This window comes from Elephantulus edwardii, unplaced genomic scaffold (genome assembly GCF_000299155.1).
Source record: "Elephantulus edwardii isolate Elephantulus edwardi_28Jun2011 unplaced genomic scaffold, EleEdw1.0 scaffold00006, whole genome shotgun sequence".
Classification (NCBI taxonomy): Eukaryota; Metazoa; Chordata; class Mammalia; order Macroscelidea; family Macroscelididae; genus Elephantulus; species Elephantulus edwardii.
Window position 1 is genome coordinate 9079800 of NW_006399756.1, and position 16149 is coordinate 9095948.

The 16149-nt window shown below is 50.9% G+C and overlaps 1 protein-coding gene across 3 annotated transcripts in view; it reads right to left on the reverse strand.

The window, feature by feature from the left end:
• Positions 1-16149, reverse strand: part of TACC2 (transforming, acidic coiled-coil containing protein 2) — a 73218-nt gene that overhangs the window by 4891 nt on the left and 52178 nt on the right. For 2 of the 3 annotated variants that reach the window (XM_006879886.1, XM_006879885.1), the window contains exons 9-13: positions 14876-15016; positions 14004-14093; positions 5701-5844; positions 4554-4630; positions 3529-3572 (exon numbers count right to left, since the gene is read on the reverse strand). In XM_006879886.1, the coding sequence (XP_006879948.1) occupies positions 3529-3572; positions 4554-4630; positions 5701-5844; positions 14004-14093; positions 14876-15016 (496 nt within the window). The remainder of the gene's footprint in view (positions 1-3528; positions 3573-4553; positions 4631-5700; positions 5845-14003; positions 14094-14875; positions 15017-16149) is intronic. The other variant, XM_006879887.1, reaches the window with a different exon arrangement.

A 16149-nucleotide genomic window follows, 5' to 3' on the forward strand; every position in this document is an offset into this window, starting at 1 on the left:
TGCCTCAGTGCTCACAGGCCTCTCAGAACCAGCGGCCCAGAGCTGGACCTGGAAAGCAGTGGGCCTGACTTGGTTTGTTCTCAACGGGAGGCCGGGTAGTGCAGTGGCCAAGCTCCTCGCCGCTCACTGAAAGCGCCACACTGCAAACCAGCAGCAGCTCTGGGGGGGAAGGACGAGGCAGCCCATCTCCATCGAGATGCCTCGGGAAGCCTGGGGGACCCTGCTCGGCCCTGTGGGGTCAGGATCAGCAGGATCGCGTCACAGCAGTGGGATTTCGGGGTGGGGATTTTTTTAGTTATTGTCAACAATGTCATCGCCCCTGAAGAGCTGAGATGTCACAACAGTGACATTCTGGAGAAGGTTTTCCACATGCAGTGACAACAGCCGCTAGTGGCGATGGGCCCAGTTCCAATGGAGGGTGACCCCGTGTGTGACCTGTTAGAAACAGACCTCCAGGTCCATTTCCAAGTGGCCTCTGTGAGTTCAAACTGCCAACCTTTCAGCTAGTAGTTAAATGCTTAACTCAGGGCCTCCAGCAAGAAGAGACCATGACCAGCATGTTTGGTGCCTCTAGACGGTTCAAAGAGAGGGCATTTCAAAACACCACGCATCGCAAAAAGCTCCTTTTACGATTTTAGTTGCTTCCCTAAGGCTCTTCGATAAAGATTCTGGGCTCATCTGAGGTCACGTCTACACCTCACGTTACCTGGTAATGGAGCCATTTATCAGAGGGAAGGCAGTCTCATTTCCTGAAGTAGAGACTCAGTCAAGCTCGAGTTTCCTTCCCGCCCGCCCTTCTGAAAATAGAATCTCCGGTCCCAGAAGGCAAAAGGCTTCAGGAACCTTCCTGTACATTATGAAAGTAGCCAGGGCCTCCAACTCAGGAGACCAAGCAAGCCGTGAGCCCAAGGTGCTCCGGGCCTAACGTTCAAACAACGACCCTAAAACAGTCCTGGCTCTTTCTGACCAGGCCTCATCAAAGTGCATGGGGAGTGCAGCAAATACATAAAAGCAAAAGAAACGAACAAACAAAGAAACAAAAAAAAAATCAGGGGAAATGTAACAAAACAAGGGTTACAATGGGCAGGGATCAAATCAAGGAAAAGCGTTTACTTACCAGGCTTGCCTGTTTGTTTTGCAAGCAAAGAGCAAGAAGCAACAGAAAATGGAAGCAAAACAGATAATCAGGCCAGTTGTTAGGAAAGCAGAAAAAAAAATCAATCGCAATAACCTGGAATGCAGAACGCACTGTAGTCACTCTCTGTTCTGAATTCAGAGTATTTACTATCGGAGCTTTAATAAAACACAGTCTCTGTCAAGAGTCACATGTGGTGAGATGAGAATGTACTGTGACAGGGGACGGAAGGGCACGCTGGCACAGGCATGGAGAGAGCTTCAGAGGAGCCTGAGAGCGGCTGGAGCCAGGCAGACAGAGAACATGGCACTGGCTGTAACTTCCACATGCAACCGAAGCCACTTTGGTCCTGAGTGTCAAGGGCGGAGGTCCCCACCCCACTGCAGGATGCTGGGGAGGTGAGTGACAATAGAGACAAGGATGGAACCCAGGGAAGACACACGAGCATGTCTGCACGCAGCCCTGACCAGAAAGAAGGCACATCCTGTCCACAGCCACAGCGAGTCCCAGTCACAACTCTGTCCCACACAAGGACTTAAAAAAATCCACATTGGCCCAAATCAATGCTCACCACTGATGTGCCCCCTTTCTGATGAGAAACACTCTGGAAAAGTGGATGAGGAAGACGATGGTGGGTGAGGATGGGGAACGGACAGATAGCAAGACAGAACCCTTGTTGGCAATGTCGCTCCCAGGTTGAGATGCCGAGGGGGCCTCATGGTACCACCCCGAAAGCCAGACCCCCAGACCAAGCACACCAGTGCTCAGGGGTGGGAGGGAAGATGAGGGGGAGAAGAGCCACAGTGGGGCCTCAGCCGGACTCACACTCTACACACTCCTCATTCTGTCTAGGAAGGAAGTGGTATTGGAAACTCTCTCCTTGTGCTTATTCTGTGAAGGAAGCATCGGTGCTGAGTCATCTGTTCCCACAAGGCAGGCGGCACCTATGCCAAGAATCTCTTCGTTTTTAAGACGGACTAACCATCTGCTTCTACATATCTGCCAAGCGGGCAACAGAAGTTGGTACTGGGCAGCCTTCCTTTGGAAGCTCGGACCCTTCTACTACTCCTTCCACATTCATCTGCACGTCACCCCAACAACCAAAATAAAAACACGTGATGCTGAGGCTCCGATGGAGGCCTCCAGATGCACACCGGACGTCTAACTGGTGGTCTCACATCTTGAGACTCCAAGAGGCCAAAGGCTTTGCTCAATTTGCCAAAGACTGCGTATTAGAAGACGTCAATCTTTCATCCTACGCACTTTGATCAGCAGTTTTGCCTCCAAGAGGTTTTGATAATCACAAACCATATGTATCCATAAATTTCTCTATCAGTGGAATAAAGACATTTCTTCTTGATAGGAAGCACATGCTATGAGGCTGAACCTCAAAAACCCTCAAACAGCTGCCTCTGCTGAGTTATGGGGTGAAATGGTCTGTATTACCATAAATCCAAAATCAGTGGGTGAAAAGCATTCAAGGCCTGGCCTCTTCACCGTCCCCAGGCTGCTGTGAAGTTTACCTTGGGACAAGTGAGAGGTGTGAGGTGACTCAGATCCAAATGTCTGACAGAGAGAGGTCAGTCGCTCGCCAGCAAAGTGTCCAGCTTGGACACAGGACTCTGCCTGTGGTGAGCTGAGGAATCTACCTCACACTTTCTCAATTAAGGTTTTCTAAGAATAGATACTACAGACCTGAGCAAATGAAGAACAGAATTTACGAAACGCACACTATCTGTCCTAGCGTCCCAACACCATCTTTTGAAGATGATTATGAATGTAACAATGTGGGTTTGAGATTTGTGCCAGATTTTTTCTCAGAATGTGTATTACAAAGAGAGGGGGGGGCGAGGAGACGCAGGTGTGTGTGACTTAATGCGAGGCTGCCCGGAGCCCTCAGGACTGGCTGTCCAGGAGGCTGTGTCGGAAGGACTCTGAGGCACTGTCCAGTCCAGTGAGGGGGTTAATGTCTCAGCCCTGGGGGCCGCAGGAAGGGGCAGCTGCACTGTCACAGCACTGCTGTCCTCGCCTGGTGGACAGGCTAAGTGGGTCTTAGGTCTCTAATGAGACGAGGATTAAGAGACTTTAATTCCTACCCTATGAGCAAACAAGCCCCCAGATCACGTTCCTTGTGAGCCGGATAGTCCTCAGCTGGGGTGGTGGCCCTCAGGTACTAGTGACGGCCCCCCCAGGCAGGAATCACACCACGTGAGATGCAGCTGGTGTTAGCAGGTCTCAGTGCCTGGGCCCTCTGATCTGGGCAGAGCCCTGATGTCTGGTTCTAGGAGATGATCCTGTGAGTAGCGTGTTCAGCTCACACCCTCCACCCCTATGGCCCACACACAGTCCAGAAACCCGAGGCCAAGCCAGGGTCCCTCGGGTTGAACACCTACCTATCATCTGAGCGATGGTCTTCTCGTACTCTGCTACTATTTTCCTGGAAGAAAAGGAACACACATTAGAACCTCCAGGCCAAAAGTCATCACACATGGAAGCCTTCATAGTCTGGGCCCGACCTTGGTCACCAACTTGACCTCCCTCCACACCATCCCGTGAACACTGTGCCTTGGCACTGAGGGTTTCGGTTCATTCTAAGCTGTCTCATGTCCACATCTCTGCTCGTGGAGTATTTCCACTCACGAGCTCCCATAGCCGATTTGCTTCTCAAATCCAAGTCAAATGCTACCTCCTCCAGGAAGCCTTCCATGGCTCCTCCTTGGAAGTCGACAATATTTTATCTGCATCTGTTTAATCTAAAGCATCTCAAATACGAGGCCCCACAGTGCATGAGTCCTGCCTCCTCTTTCAGAATGGAACGCCCTCAAAGCCCAGAGGCCATGTCTTACTCCCTGCCGTGTGCTGTGTGTGAGGGTGAGGGCAGCAAGCAGGCCTGAAGGAGCAGCTCTTATGCAACCTCAATAAACAAAAGCACACAGTTCATCGACATGTAGGACCACCCCAGGACGCCCCACGTGAGAAGGACCGAGTGATGTGAGGAAGCGCTCTCTCCATCATCAATCTTCTAAAAGGGGTGGTTTTTAAAACCTAGAGGTATTGCCTGTTGTTGTTGTTTGTTATGTGTGGTTGAGTCGCTTGCGACTCACAGCGACCCTATGTACAACAGCCCTAAACTCTGCTCTGTCCTGTGCCAATCGCACTGTCTCTGACACTCCCATCCCAATTACCCCAGTCACTCAATCAACCCACCTCATAGAGGGTCTTCCCCTCCTGCACTGTCCCTCCACCCTCCCAAGCATGATGTCCCTCTCCAAGGACCGGTCCTTCCTTACAACATGATTGCCTAAGTTAGTTAATAATTATTCCCCGTAAGAGAACCTAGAACTGTTAGCCACCAGCAAAGCCTGAACTCCAATCCCAGAAGATTCCAAAGCTCTCCTAATCAAGCTGAACAACCCACCTCATTTCCATCACCTCCCTCCTGCTCTCTTCGTATTTGTCCTTCCACTCTGCGACCTCTCTCTCCTTGGTTATGATCTGGAACGGGGAGAAGAAAAGAACCGTTAGCCTCACATGGGTGAATTCCAGCCCGAGTCACTCACGGACCCCGAGGAACGGCACTGTGAGTGGAATTAAGACTCACTAGAGACCTCATGCTTGGAAAGGCGGAGGGTCAGTGAGGGAGAGAACCACCTTCAACGAGATGGACTGAGACTCTGTCTGTGGCGATGGACTCCAATGAGTGAAGGGAGATAAAAAGACATGACAGCAATTCCTCTACTGGGAATATACCCTAAAGGGACCGTAACTGTCACCCAGGCAGATATATGCACACCCATGTTAATTGCGGCTTTGTTCACAATAGCAAGAAGTTGGAAACAACCTAAGTGCCCATGAATAAACAAATTGATAGAGAAGCTGTGGTATATTCACACAATGGAATACTATGCTGCACTGAAAACCAAGGAACTCATGCAATATTATTCAAAATGGGTGACCCTGGAGGATGTTATGCTGAGTGAAATATCTCAGTCACAAAAGGACAAATACTGCGTAGTGCCACTGTTGTAAAACAGGACAGACAAAAAAAACAAAAACAAAAACAAAAAAATACCACAGGACTGACATCAGGATTGGGGTGAGATTGAGAAAAACTGGATAAATTATGTATAATGCATTGAAACAGATGAGGGAGAAAACAGTTTAAAAGCAACATATGTATGGGTTTTATGGTTATCACAAGAATCCAGAATGAAGGTTGCATAGTAGAGTGTAATTGGAGGGGGCGGGAATGACACAAGACAGGACAGAACTCAGATCTATGGTTGACTGGGTCACTACAAGTCATACTCTACAGCACCTAACAACAACAACAACAACAACAACACATCAACCAAGAGTCATAGTCCCACATCCAGACTTCCCACTGCACACTGGGAAGCGACCAAAGTGAACGTGTTTCTCATTATGAAGCCATAAAAGCCCAATAAGCAAAGGCACCCGGGCTGATCGAAGGCCCAGGTTACCACCCCTCGGCCTGCAGGCGCAGGTGTTTACTTACATATGGCAGGAACGACATGACCTGTGGCCACGCTCCACGCACGTACCTCGGCCCTGGCAATCTGCAGCGCGGAGTCCAAGTCCGGGGACTGGAACAGGACGCTCGGGCCTTTGTCTGCCTCCGTGGTCCCGATGCGGGAGTACAAGGCTGTTCTGGAGATGGAGACATCCGCGGAGTGAGCAGCTTCTCTCTGGGAAAGGGTTTGTCATTTTCACAAAGTTAGCACTAATCATATGACGAAAGAAGACTACATTCCTCAAAAGCAGACTGCATTCATGGCCTCGTGAATGGGGCCATTGTATGACTGTGAAACGAAGAACACCAACTGCATGAGAAAATGCAGACAATGGATGGGAGATGCGGGTACAATCTATGGAAATCTATCGTTAGGCACCTGGGTGGGCAGACAAAGCGACTAACGGTAGAGGCCCGCAATCCCACATCCGGAGCCCAGCACGTCTGTTGACTGTTTATCAGAGCCATTCATCAGACTCCGAGGCTCTCAGACACAGCACACAAGAACCAAGGTCATTACTCAAAAGGCTCCGTTTCCCAAATAGAAGGATGGTGAACGATGCTGAGCTCTGGTCGACCTCTGCACGGTTTCAAATAACAGCAGATTTGATGAGGGCATTTGTTTCGCTCCATCTGATAGGATGTGAGTCACATCAAGTTTATGGTTTGCCATCATTGCCAGCCAACCACTGTCACCGCCAACAAGCTAGAGCTTTTGCAATCCTTCAGGGTAATATAACGGGGTGATGCTGTCATAAAGGCTAGCACTTCAATGGGAAGGTGAGTAACCAGGTCAATGACGACATCCACATTGGCTGATAAGACCTTCATTGAGGGGTGGGATTCATGTTACCCAGCTGGCATTAGTATGCCTGTTATATACAGCTTTCTGTAAGGGCACATCCCTCTTGGGAACAGAGAAGAGGTCTCTGGCCACCTTCTTCCCTGCAAATTCTCTGCAGCTTCCTACACAGTTGAAATGCAGGTTAGGAGTCTTGTCCACCAGCACAGCCAGGGTGTCAGTCTACTTCTACTGCCAAAGACACCTCAAACCAACCACAGTCGCAGTCCTATTCATTAACCTCCCAGAGCTGGTGCGGTCGCCAAGGTGAATCTCCACCTTGGTTACAAGAGTTCAAGGTCACAAGAAGCCATGGTGGCCCAACAGGCTGAGTGTGACTGTGTCTTCCTGGGGAAACGCAGGAGAGTACTTCAATACCACCAAATAGTGGAAAGAAGGATAGTTGGCGGACAGATTAAAGAACCAACAGTAACTGAAGGTCCTTGAGAATTTCTCTCAACTATCACAAGAGGCGAGCTCACCGTGCTATGATCTCAAGGCCAACAAGCTTGAGAAGACGGCTTAGACAGTTCCGACAGAAGCTTAATGGATAGGACTGGAGGTCACTCAGTTAGGCCCCGTTAGTTGCACATGCACGGTGAATGACGTGTCTCTGGCTGTCCCGGAAGGGAGCAACTGCTGCTCGGATCCCACTGCCCCTGCCTGGCCCTCAGTATCACCCTGCAGTGGGACCCAGCTGACCCATGCCACTCAGTGTGTGGAGGACACAGCCCTGCTCACTCAGTCCCTACAGACAGAGTCACGGTAACCAGGACCGTCTCTGGATTGAGTCCTAAAGAAGCTTGGCTGTCAGGACCACGTGGATGACCTGGGTTATTTCTCAGAAGAAAGAGTGCTAAGAATTACGGGGAAGAGCCATGGATGAGCTCGTCTCTGTGGGCTGAGACGGCATCCAAGGGTCTGCTCCTGCGGAGGCAAACTTCTTTTTTTTTTTTCTTTTCTATAATTATATTTTATTAATTTTCATAAACATTTACAGAGATTTTGGGTTTCCATTCATTCATTGTTGCACTATTCTCTCTACCCTCCTCCCAGTTTGTTCTTGTCCAAATGGGAGGCAAACTTCTTAGGGAGCAACTGAAAAGCTCTATGCCCAGCGCCCACACTCAACATGCGCTTTTACGGCAAAAGTTCCGCAAAGTTCTGAAGAGACTGAGAAAATAAACAGTTTCTATCACTCTCAGTAAGACAGCATTGCTTTTAAAAGCCAATAGAGTAGAACTTCAACACGAAAAGGACATTTGATGCCACCTCACTCCGACTAGTTCTTCTGAAGAGGAAAACTTAAGGATCTAAGAGCGTCAGTCCAAAGGTTTCTCAGAATGAGATTCAAGTCTGAGCCCAAACAAAGCCACTCCCAGAAGCACAAGAGGAAAAGGCATTTAGTGAAAACTGACTTTATCACGCTCAGCAGAAGAGGAGTAGTATGACCACTGCCGGCATTAGCAACAAACTCTAAGGTGCCCAGAGGCCTTTGCAGACAAGAAAGGAAATAAAGTACCAATCTAAACTCTGTACTTTCTAAGTAAACACAAACAGCTACAACACAGCCAGGGCATTGCCTGTCACCTCCCATCCGCGCCACCTGCTGTTTTCAATAAAGGAGCAGATGACTTCAGAATCCATTTGAATCACCGCCTCGGTGTTAATGAAATTCCTCGTGCACACCCAGCCAATTTCTCTTACAACTCAGACTTGGCTTTCAGTGAACTTAAAAGGTCTGTCTCTCATTGGTATTTCAGATGAGATTTAAACTAAGCTTTGTTTCTCTTACACAATCTCTCACTTTCTATTTTACAAACCCACTGCTGTTGACTGTGACTCTCAGTGACCCTGGAGGGTTTCAGAAGCTGTCATTTTCATAGAATCAGACTGGCACACCTTCCTTCCGCGGCGATGTAAGCCACTGGTCTATCAGTGGCTTAGTGCTTAAGCTCTGCGCCACTAGGACACCTCCTTCTACCTTAAACCCAATCCCAACCCAACACTGTCAAGTTCATTCCTGCTCATGGCGACCCGCCACCTGTTTCCAAGGTCGTAACCCTCAACAGGATACTGCCTCACCTTTCCATATAAAACCACTGGTAGCAGCTCAACATTCAATCCGTGAAGCACCAGAACGCCTATCTCACTACTTCACGAGGACAAAATGCCACTTCTTGTTGTTGTTGAGGGCCTTTGACTTGGAACCGACCCATAGCTGACCCTCCAGCGGGTTATCAGAGGCAGTAAATCACCCGGGAGGAGACTGCCCATCCTTCTCCTGCACAACACCCGGTGGATACGAACTGCAGGTTGGCAGTGCAGCTCCTCACCACTCAGTCACCAGAGCGCCCCACAAAGCCACCATAAATGGCCAGCACTGAGAAGAGGAGGGGCCTTTGGAGCTGACCTCTAACATCTCAATCAGTTCCCTTAAACGCTTGTTCCTGCCAAGTCCTGAGGGCATGGTCACTCCCCTCAGATCTACAGGGAACATGGGGATCCTTTCTGCCTTGTGGCTGTGGGTCAGGAGCCCTGTCTAGACTCGGGTCCTCCTGCAGCCAGGCCTCAGAAGGCGCTACCCCCCCTGGCATGGCAGAATCCTCGTCCCCAGAGCCATCAGTCGGCTCTGGGCGTGAGAAATGCAGGCAGAGCCTGTGAGAGCAGTGCTGGGGAGCCCGGCTGGCGTGAGGATGGGGGGAGCAGAGATGAGGGAAGAAGACCAGCACGGTGGGCAGAGGCTGTGAGTCAGCAACCACCCTGGGTTCTGGGGTGTCTGAGGCCCGTGGCGCCATGCTGGACAGAAGAGTGGCCTTAGCTTGGTGCGACCCTGTTCAAATCTGAAAACAAGCAGTTCTCAAGCTCAGGAGTGGCAATCCCACAAAAGAGCCTGGTCCTAGCCCTCTTTCATCACCCACAAAAGGTACCAGGAGATCCCTCCTTCCCAAGACATGGTCCCACGAGCCTTCTCAACGTAGCACTGCAGCTGGCCACCACAGATCCTAGGATGTGACGGGTAAGCGGAGACCCAGGGGCCGTCCCTGTGTTAACTCTCTCAAAACGATCTCGTGGCTTCACAGTTCACGTCACTGAGCCATTACTGAATGTTGGGGGATGTCCGGGACACCCAGACTGAACTCCTCTGATTGGCTACCATTGAGCATCTGTCTCCAACAAGCCAGACCTCCAACTAACACTGGACCCTGAAGACGTTTCCTCCTCGTGGGGCCAAGCCTTCCCATTCCTACATTTCCTGTTCCCAAGACACCCACACACATCCCTAGTTTCGTCTCTAATCCAGAAAGGCCAACAGCTTTAAGAATCACGACTGGTATCTGTATGGACACACTAAGAAGCAAGTTTCCTCTTGCACTGTGTCTCCAGGAAGAGCAGACCAACAGGGCCACACAATTCTGCCTGTCCTGGCTGAGTCTCCAGTTCAGGCTGCTGTCCTGCCGGCCAGGGGTCCTGGTCACACTCCGTCTCAGGATTAGCTAACAGAACGCAGTTCAAGCAGACGTGATGGGTGACCCTAAAGGAAGACACCTGGACTCCTCTGCACTGATCCTCAAGCGACCTTTGCTAACTAAGGAGACAGAGAATGCCAGCTGTGGTTCCTCAAAGCCTGCCCGAGTCTCTGTCAGTCTAAAGAGAAGTGTGTGCTCAACAGCCCGTCAAGCGCCCCACACCGTACGTCACTGGGACCCAGGCCTTCAATCTCATTCTTTGCTATACGTGATCTCATTTTTCAAACCACGCTGCCAAAAAGCACTGGGCTGTGTCACCTGCAGCTGAAATACATGGGCCGTAAAAAGAGCAAATTGGAGGCCCAGCTGCTACTTTTCTAGACACCTGCAGTTCCCCACACCCTGAGGGGCAATCAAGCGTCTACATGAACTGGAAACCCACGGGGACCTAACAGGTTCATGTTCACGCATCACCCTGGGGACGGGCCAAAGTCGCAGGGACACTTTGATACAAGACAGTGCAGTTACACGGACAGAAAACCCCGTGGGTCTTTCTTTACCGTCAAGCTCTGGGGGAGTTTCTTTCAGGCAGCACCTCTGACACCTAAGGGGGCAGCTTCGGCTCAGTGTTTCCGAGTGGCGATATTTTTTCTAAATAAAAATCTGGACACACAGGCTATGCCTGACAGGAAGTCAGCGCACAATCAATGCTTGTTTGTCACCATCTCTAATGCGATCTCAGCAGGAGCTGGGGACACACGGGTTCTCTAGAACAGTCTATGTTCAGTCAGAGAATTTATTGGAACATGTCCCCTCCTGCCCCAAACTGACCAGACTAAAACCAAAGTATAACAACAAACATCCCAAACCCACAAATGCTGAGCTGATTCTGAGTCATGTGACCCCACGGGACAGAGCAGAGTCCCACAGAGTTTCCAAGGCTCTGACCACCATGGAGGCAGGCGGCCTCATCTGTCTCCCTCAGAGTGGCTCGTGGATTTGAACCACTGACCTTTTGGTTACCAATCAAGCATTTAACAACTGCGCCACCAGGGCTCCTTTTCCTGGCCACTATGCATTCAATTTCTAGTCAAACTATCCAATCATTCTAAGGTGTTAGCCAAGGGCATTAGTAGGGGGAACACTGTCATTGCTTAATGTGTTCCAGAAGAATCTTTCACAGACATTATTCCCTTTAGAAAGCTAGATGGCAGCAGGCCGTGGCCTGGCAAAAGGGCCACCAATGATGTGTGTTTACAGCTTTGTCCCCACCATCCTCAGTCTACCCGGAGTCACTGGGAGATGTGTCTAAGAGGGAACTACAATGTAGCCTTAGGTGCTGGGCCCCCAGGGGACAAGTAGGGATCCCTCTGGACAGAACCCCAGCCAGCAGATCTCCAGTTCCCATGATGCAGGGCATGAAGGCCATACCGAGCTCCTCCGCCAGCTCGAGACAGGCAGGGCAAAAGCCTCTCATCACTGGAGACCTGAGTGCCTGTCCTCCCTGAGCCTGGGAATCGCCACTACCATGCAGCACATGGCGCAGTATTTCCATCTGTAAAATGGGAACTACATTTGCCTCCTGTGAGGAGGTGCTGGGAGGGTCCGACCAGGTAACCAAGCCACGAAGTGTGAGCTGCTCACAGCTGCTTCCTCTCCCGCAAACCATTGTGCCACACACACCTACTGCAGTCCTCACGGCAGACTGCACGCTCACGATGACTGGCCTCACCTCACCGATGGAGCCCAGCTGGTGCACTGGGGCACTCTGCTGCTAACTGGAAGATCAGTAGTTCAAATCCACCAGCTGTCCTGAGGGAGAAAGACTTTGATGGTCTGTTCCTCTAAAGATTTGCAGCTTTGGAGGGAGCTCTGGTGGCCCAAAGGTGAGAAGCTGCACTGAGGTTTATGGTTTGAATCCACCACATGCTCTGCTGCAGAAGGAGGGGCAATCTCCTCCTGTACCAGTCAGATCAGATTTGACGGTACAGACACACAAAATAATAAAAAACTAAAAAAACCCAAGGAAAGATCTGGGGGGAAGGGGGAAGATTTGCAGCTTTGGAAGCCCTTTCGGGCAGTTCTGTTCCACCCTCCAGGGTCACTAGGGACAGGACTCATCTCAATGTCAAGGAGCTGAGTAGGTTTTCCTGTACAGATGGAAAAACTGAGGCTCAGAGGAGTTCAACAGCTTGCTGAAGCCACAGAGCACAGCTGGAGGAGAAGCTCTGGCCTAACTCCAGGGTCCACCAGCTGCCTCCCAAACAGGTCACTCACTGTCATTCCCGTTGGGTTCCTGCCTCCAAAGATGGGGGTGCAAGCTCTGCACACACACAACAGTCACAGCCAAGTCAGCAGAAGGCAGGAGTGTGCATGGTGGGCTCGGACAGGACCTGGACCAATGCCGGAGCTGCTGCCCGTCAAACCATCTCACCGACAGGCCGTAACCTCCTGGGGCCTCTGCTTCTTTGTCTTTAAGATGGGGACAGCGTTAGAATCCACTTCACAGAGCTGTCTTGAGAACTAACCCAGGGGATGATGGGAGTTGAGAGCTAGTGTGCCATAAGGATTTGGGGGGCTTAGAGGGGACCCCTCTGATGGATTCCAGTGGGTCTGTGATTTCCCTGGTGTTGTCGTGGGCTGCTAACCAAAAGGCTGGTAGTTCAAATCCACCAGCCTCTTTGAAGGGGGACAACGACATCGTCTGCTCTTGCTGACACTTACAGCCTTGGGAACCGGGTGGAGAGGGGCTGGAGTCCGAACTGGCTCCATGACAGTGGGCTGGGCTTGGTCTGTTCCACGGCATTAGGTATTAGAAAAAGATTCAGAAAAGTTACAGATTTGTGTTCGAGGAGCAAACAGTCTCTCTTACTGTTGTTATGCACTATGCTGACCCTCCAGTGGTTGTTCCGAGGCAGTAAGTGGATCACACAGGAGATTGTCCATCTTTCTCCAAAGCAGCAGCTGGTGGATTTGAACCACCTGTCTTTGGGTTCAAAGCAAGTTCCTTACCACTACACCTACTCCCTATAATTTCTGTAGTAAAAAAATTTAAAAGTAAAAACACTCCATGCTGAGTTGAAATCAATTCACACTGAGCCTGCAGCGAGCTTTTAGAGGCTTCAAATCATGAGGAAACTGCTCATCTTTCTCCCTCGGGGTCGCGGGTGGACTCACCAGAGGTGCCAACCCTGGACGGGCAGCACTGCGCCCCACCCACAGCCAGCGCTCCCTAAACAACTCAAAGGCTTGGGCTTTTTCATTCTGTTTAAACCACCACCACCACCACCACCATTAACTCATTTCCTACCTAACCTTGCAACCTCATTTTCCCTTTCTTTACCCTCCTGAAGAGACACATCCATTTCTCATATTTTTTTTCCTTCTTCATTCAACCAGGGTCATCTGCCTGAACTGTCACAGCCGGTCAGCTGGGGCTCACAGCGACCCATGCGTGTCAGAGTAGAACTGAGGTCCAGGCAGTTTATGAGGCACGCCATTCGAGAGAGGTAGCTCCCAAGTCTGTCTTGTGAGGTTGGACTTGAACCGCCAACCTTTCCGTCAGCAGCAGAGCATGGAGCTGTTTGCACAGACCCCATAACCAGTCTCCAAGTTCCACTTCTACTATAGCAACCATCCTGTCTTCTTTCCCCACAGATGGGAATTACACCCACGTCTCGTGTCCTCGGCCACTGCTGGTCCTCTCACTAACGGGTTAAATAACTCTCAGTTCACTGCAAGGAGCTCTGGTATCACATGTTATAACGTATGGGGCTGCCAAGCACAAGGCCAAAGGTTCAAGTCCGCCAGCGCTCCTCAGGAGAAAGCCAGGCAGTCTCCGCCTGTGATCTGGAGCCTGAGGACTCCGTACGGTGGGCTTGGCTTTGTGTTTCACTCCGCTCACTATGCATTTCCACAAGGGTTAGGCTCTCAGCCAGCTGAAAACCGCACGCTGACGAGGGTTAGCGAAGCAGCGCCGGCCTGCAGCGGACACACAGCACCCGCGGGCAGCACACCCATTACCTTGGCGTCCTGGCGGCTGCGGGAGACCAGGGCGATCTGCCTGGCCAGCTCCAGGGCTTCTATCCTCATGATGGCAAACTCTAACTCCTCCTGCCCGTGGGCGCAGACCAGAGGGAGTACAACAGGACAGAGCATCATCGTCTCACACACCCAGGAAGGTACGGATGCGTCGTGTCAGGGACCACCCGCCACACGGTTCTTCCCCAATTAGCACCTCAGCAGATCATGAAATAAGTGTTTAATCGCCTCTGTTTTAATCCCCCTTCTGAATGCCCATCGGGCTGTACCATGATGGGAGGGGAGGTCTGGAAGGGGATCCCAGTGTTTACAGGACTGTCTCCTTGGATTCCTTTTGTTCTAATGTCAACTTGGCTGACCTCCAGAGGAAGATCTGCCGTTCCCAAACAGCTGTGAGCAGCCTTCCTCGGTCTGCTCCAAGGGCCCTCGTGTGAAAGCCGTCAACTGTCAAATCTGAAGCACAGTGCAGCTTGTTTGGGGGCCAGATGTAAGACCCAATCCAGATGTTCTCTCACTGGGAGCCCAAGGTGGCCGATCATCTAAAAACAGGCTGGCTCGTGGTGACACATTTGACTTGGCAGATAAACCACAAAGGGCATTGCTGGGGCAAGACTTCTGAAAAATGATGACTTGCCCCATTTCCAATCTAAAGTGGAAATGGTTTGCTGAGGATGTAATGGCTCATTTTGGCATCTTGGGTTTAAAAGGGCCAAGTATGGGTCTGGGAAGGGATTGCATTTGGAACGACAAGCTGGGTCCTTGTTCAACGTTGCCACCTTTCATCTGGGGCTCAAGGGTTCATTCTCTACTGAGGTTTTGACAAACTCCCAAGGGGTCACGAATGGGCTACAAACCTGAAGTTTTTGAGCAAATACGGGGGGATTCTTTTCTGCTAAGTCAGGCTCCAAGGAGTGAAGGGCACCACAGAGAGAGACTGGGTGAGCCAGCGTGCCGAGGAGGGCGTCCGCAGAGACAAAGGAGCCCCCCGGAGCTGCCTGAAGGCCGGACACAGAAGAATAGAGGAGAGCAGAGCGTGACTTTGGTTCCAGGCAAAGACCCCACAACGCTTTGTCGGACATCGCTGTCTTACGGCTAAAGAGAGGATCAGTTAGATGCCAGCGCTTTCCGCTTCACCTCGACTAATTACCACACGCTGACAGCTGGCACCCAGAGACTGGCAGCCCCAGCCCCTTCCCCAAAACACGGCCCTAGGCACCCTACCCCCCCCCAACCCCCACATGCTCTAACCACACCAGTAACTCATCAGTGAGAGGAAGTGCTCCATCTGCTTTTATCTATGTGAGAGTCTCTGGGGATGGAGGAAGGCAAGCCAGCTGATGGGTCTGCCAAACATAAGGTCGAGACAATGTCTCCAAGTATAGATATCAAAGTAAGTGAGGTTTTGTTTTGGTAAAGGTCTTTTCATAACAAATCAAACTGATGAAAAGATGAGTTTATGAGCAGAAGTGTCCCCTGGTAGACCACAAAGACTTCAGAATCAGAAGTCAGCTTTGCAGCAGCTGAACCACATCCAAGCCCTTCACAGCATTTATCTGAGAGCTGGTTTGCATCATAGCTAAAAACCTGTAGTTCTGTTTTTCCAGCCTCGTGTCCATTTCCAGGCACATAGTAGGTGGTCAATAAATAGCTGATGTATAAGGTAAACAAATGGCCTTCTTATCAGGAAGAGTAAAAGCAAAACCCTAAACTGATGGCTTCAAATCTGCTTTCGGATTGCTAGCAGGGAACTAAGGAAATGAAAGGAAATGCACCCAGGAGAGTCATTTTCACTATGTGGAAGAACTTCGCGAGTGGGTCATTCGCTATAGGGAGACCAGAGGGGACACCTCTCCTCTACTACAGAGGGACCACTGCAGAGGGACACGTGATACGGTGTGGAGGTCAGAGGAGACACTCTCCTCTACCAAACAGAGGGACACATGATGGGGTGTGGAGGTCAGAGGGCAGAGGGGACACTCTCCTCTACTACAGAGGGACCGCTGCAGAGGGACACGTGATGGGGTGTGGAGGTCAGAGGGCAGAGGGGACACTCTCCTCTACCATACAGAGGGACACACTGCAGAGGGCCACGTGATGGGGTGTGGAGGTCAGAGGGCAGAGGGGACAC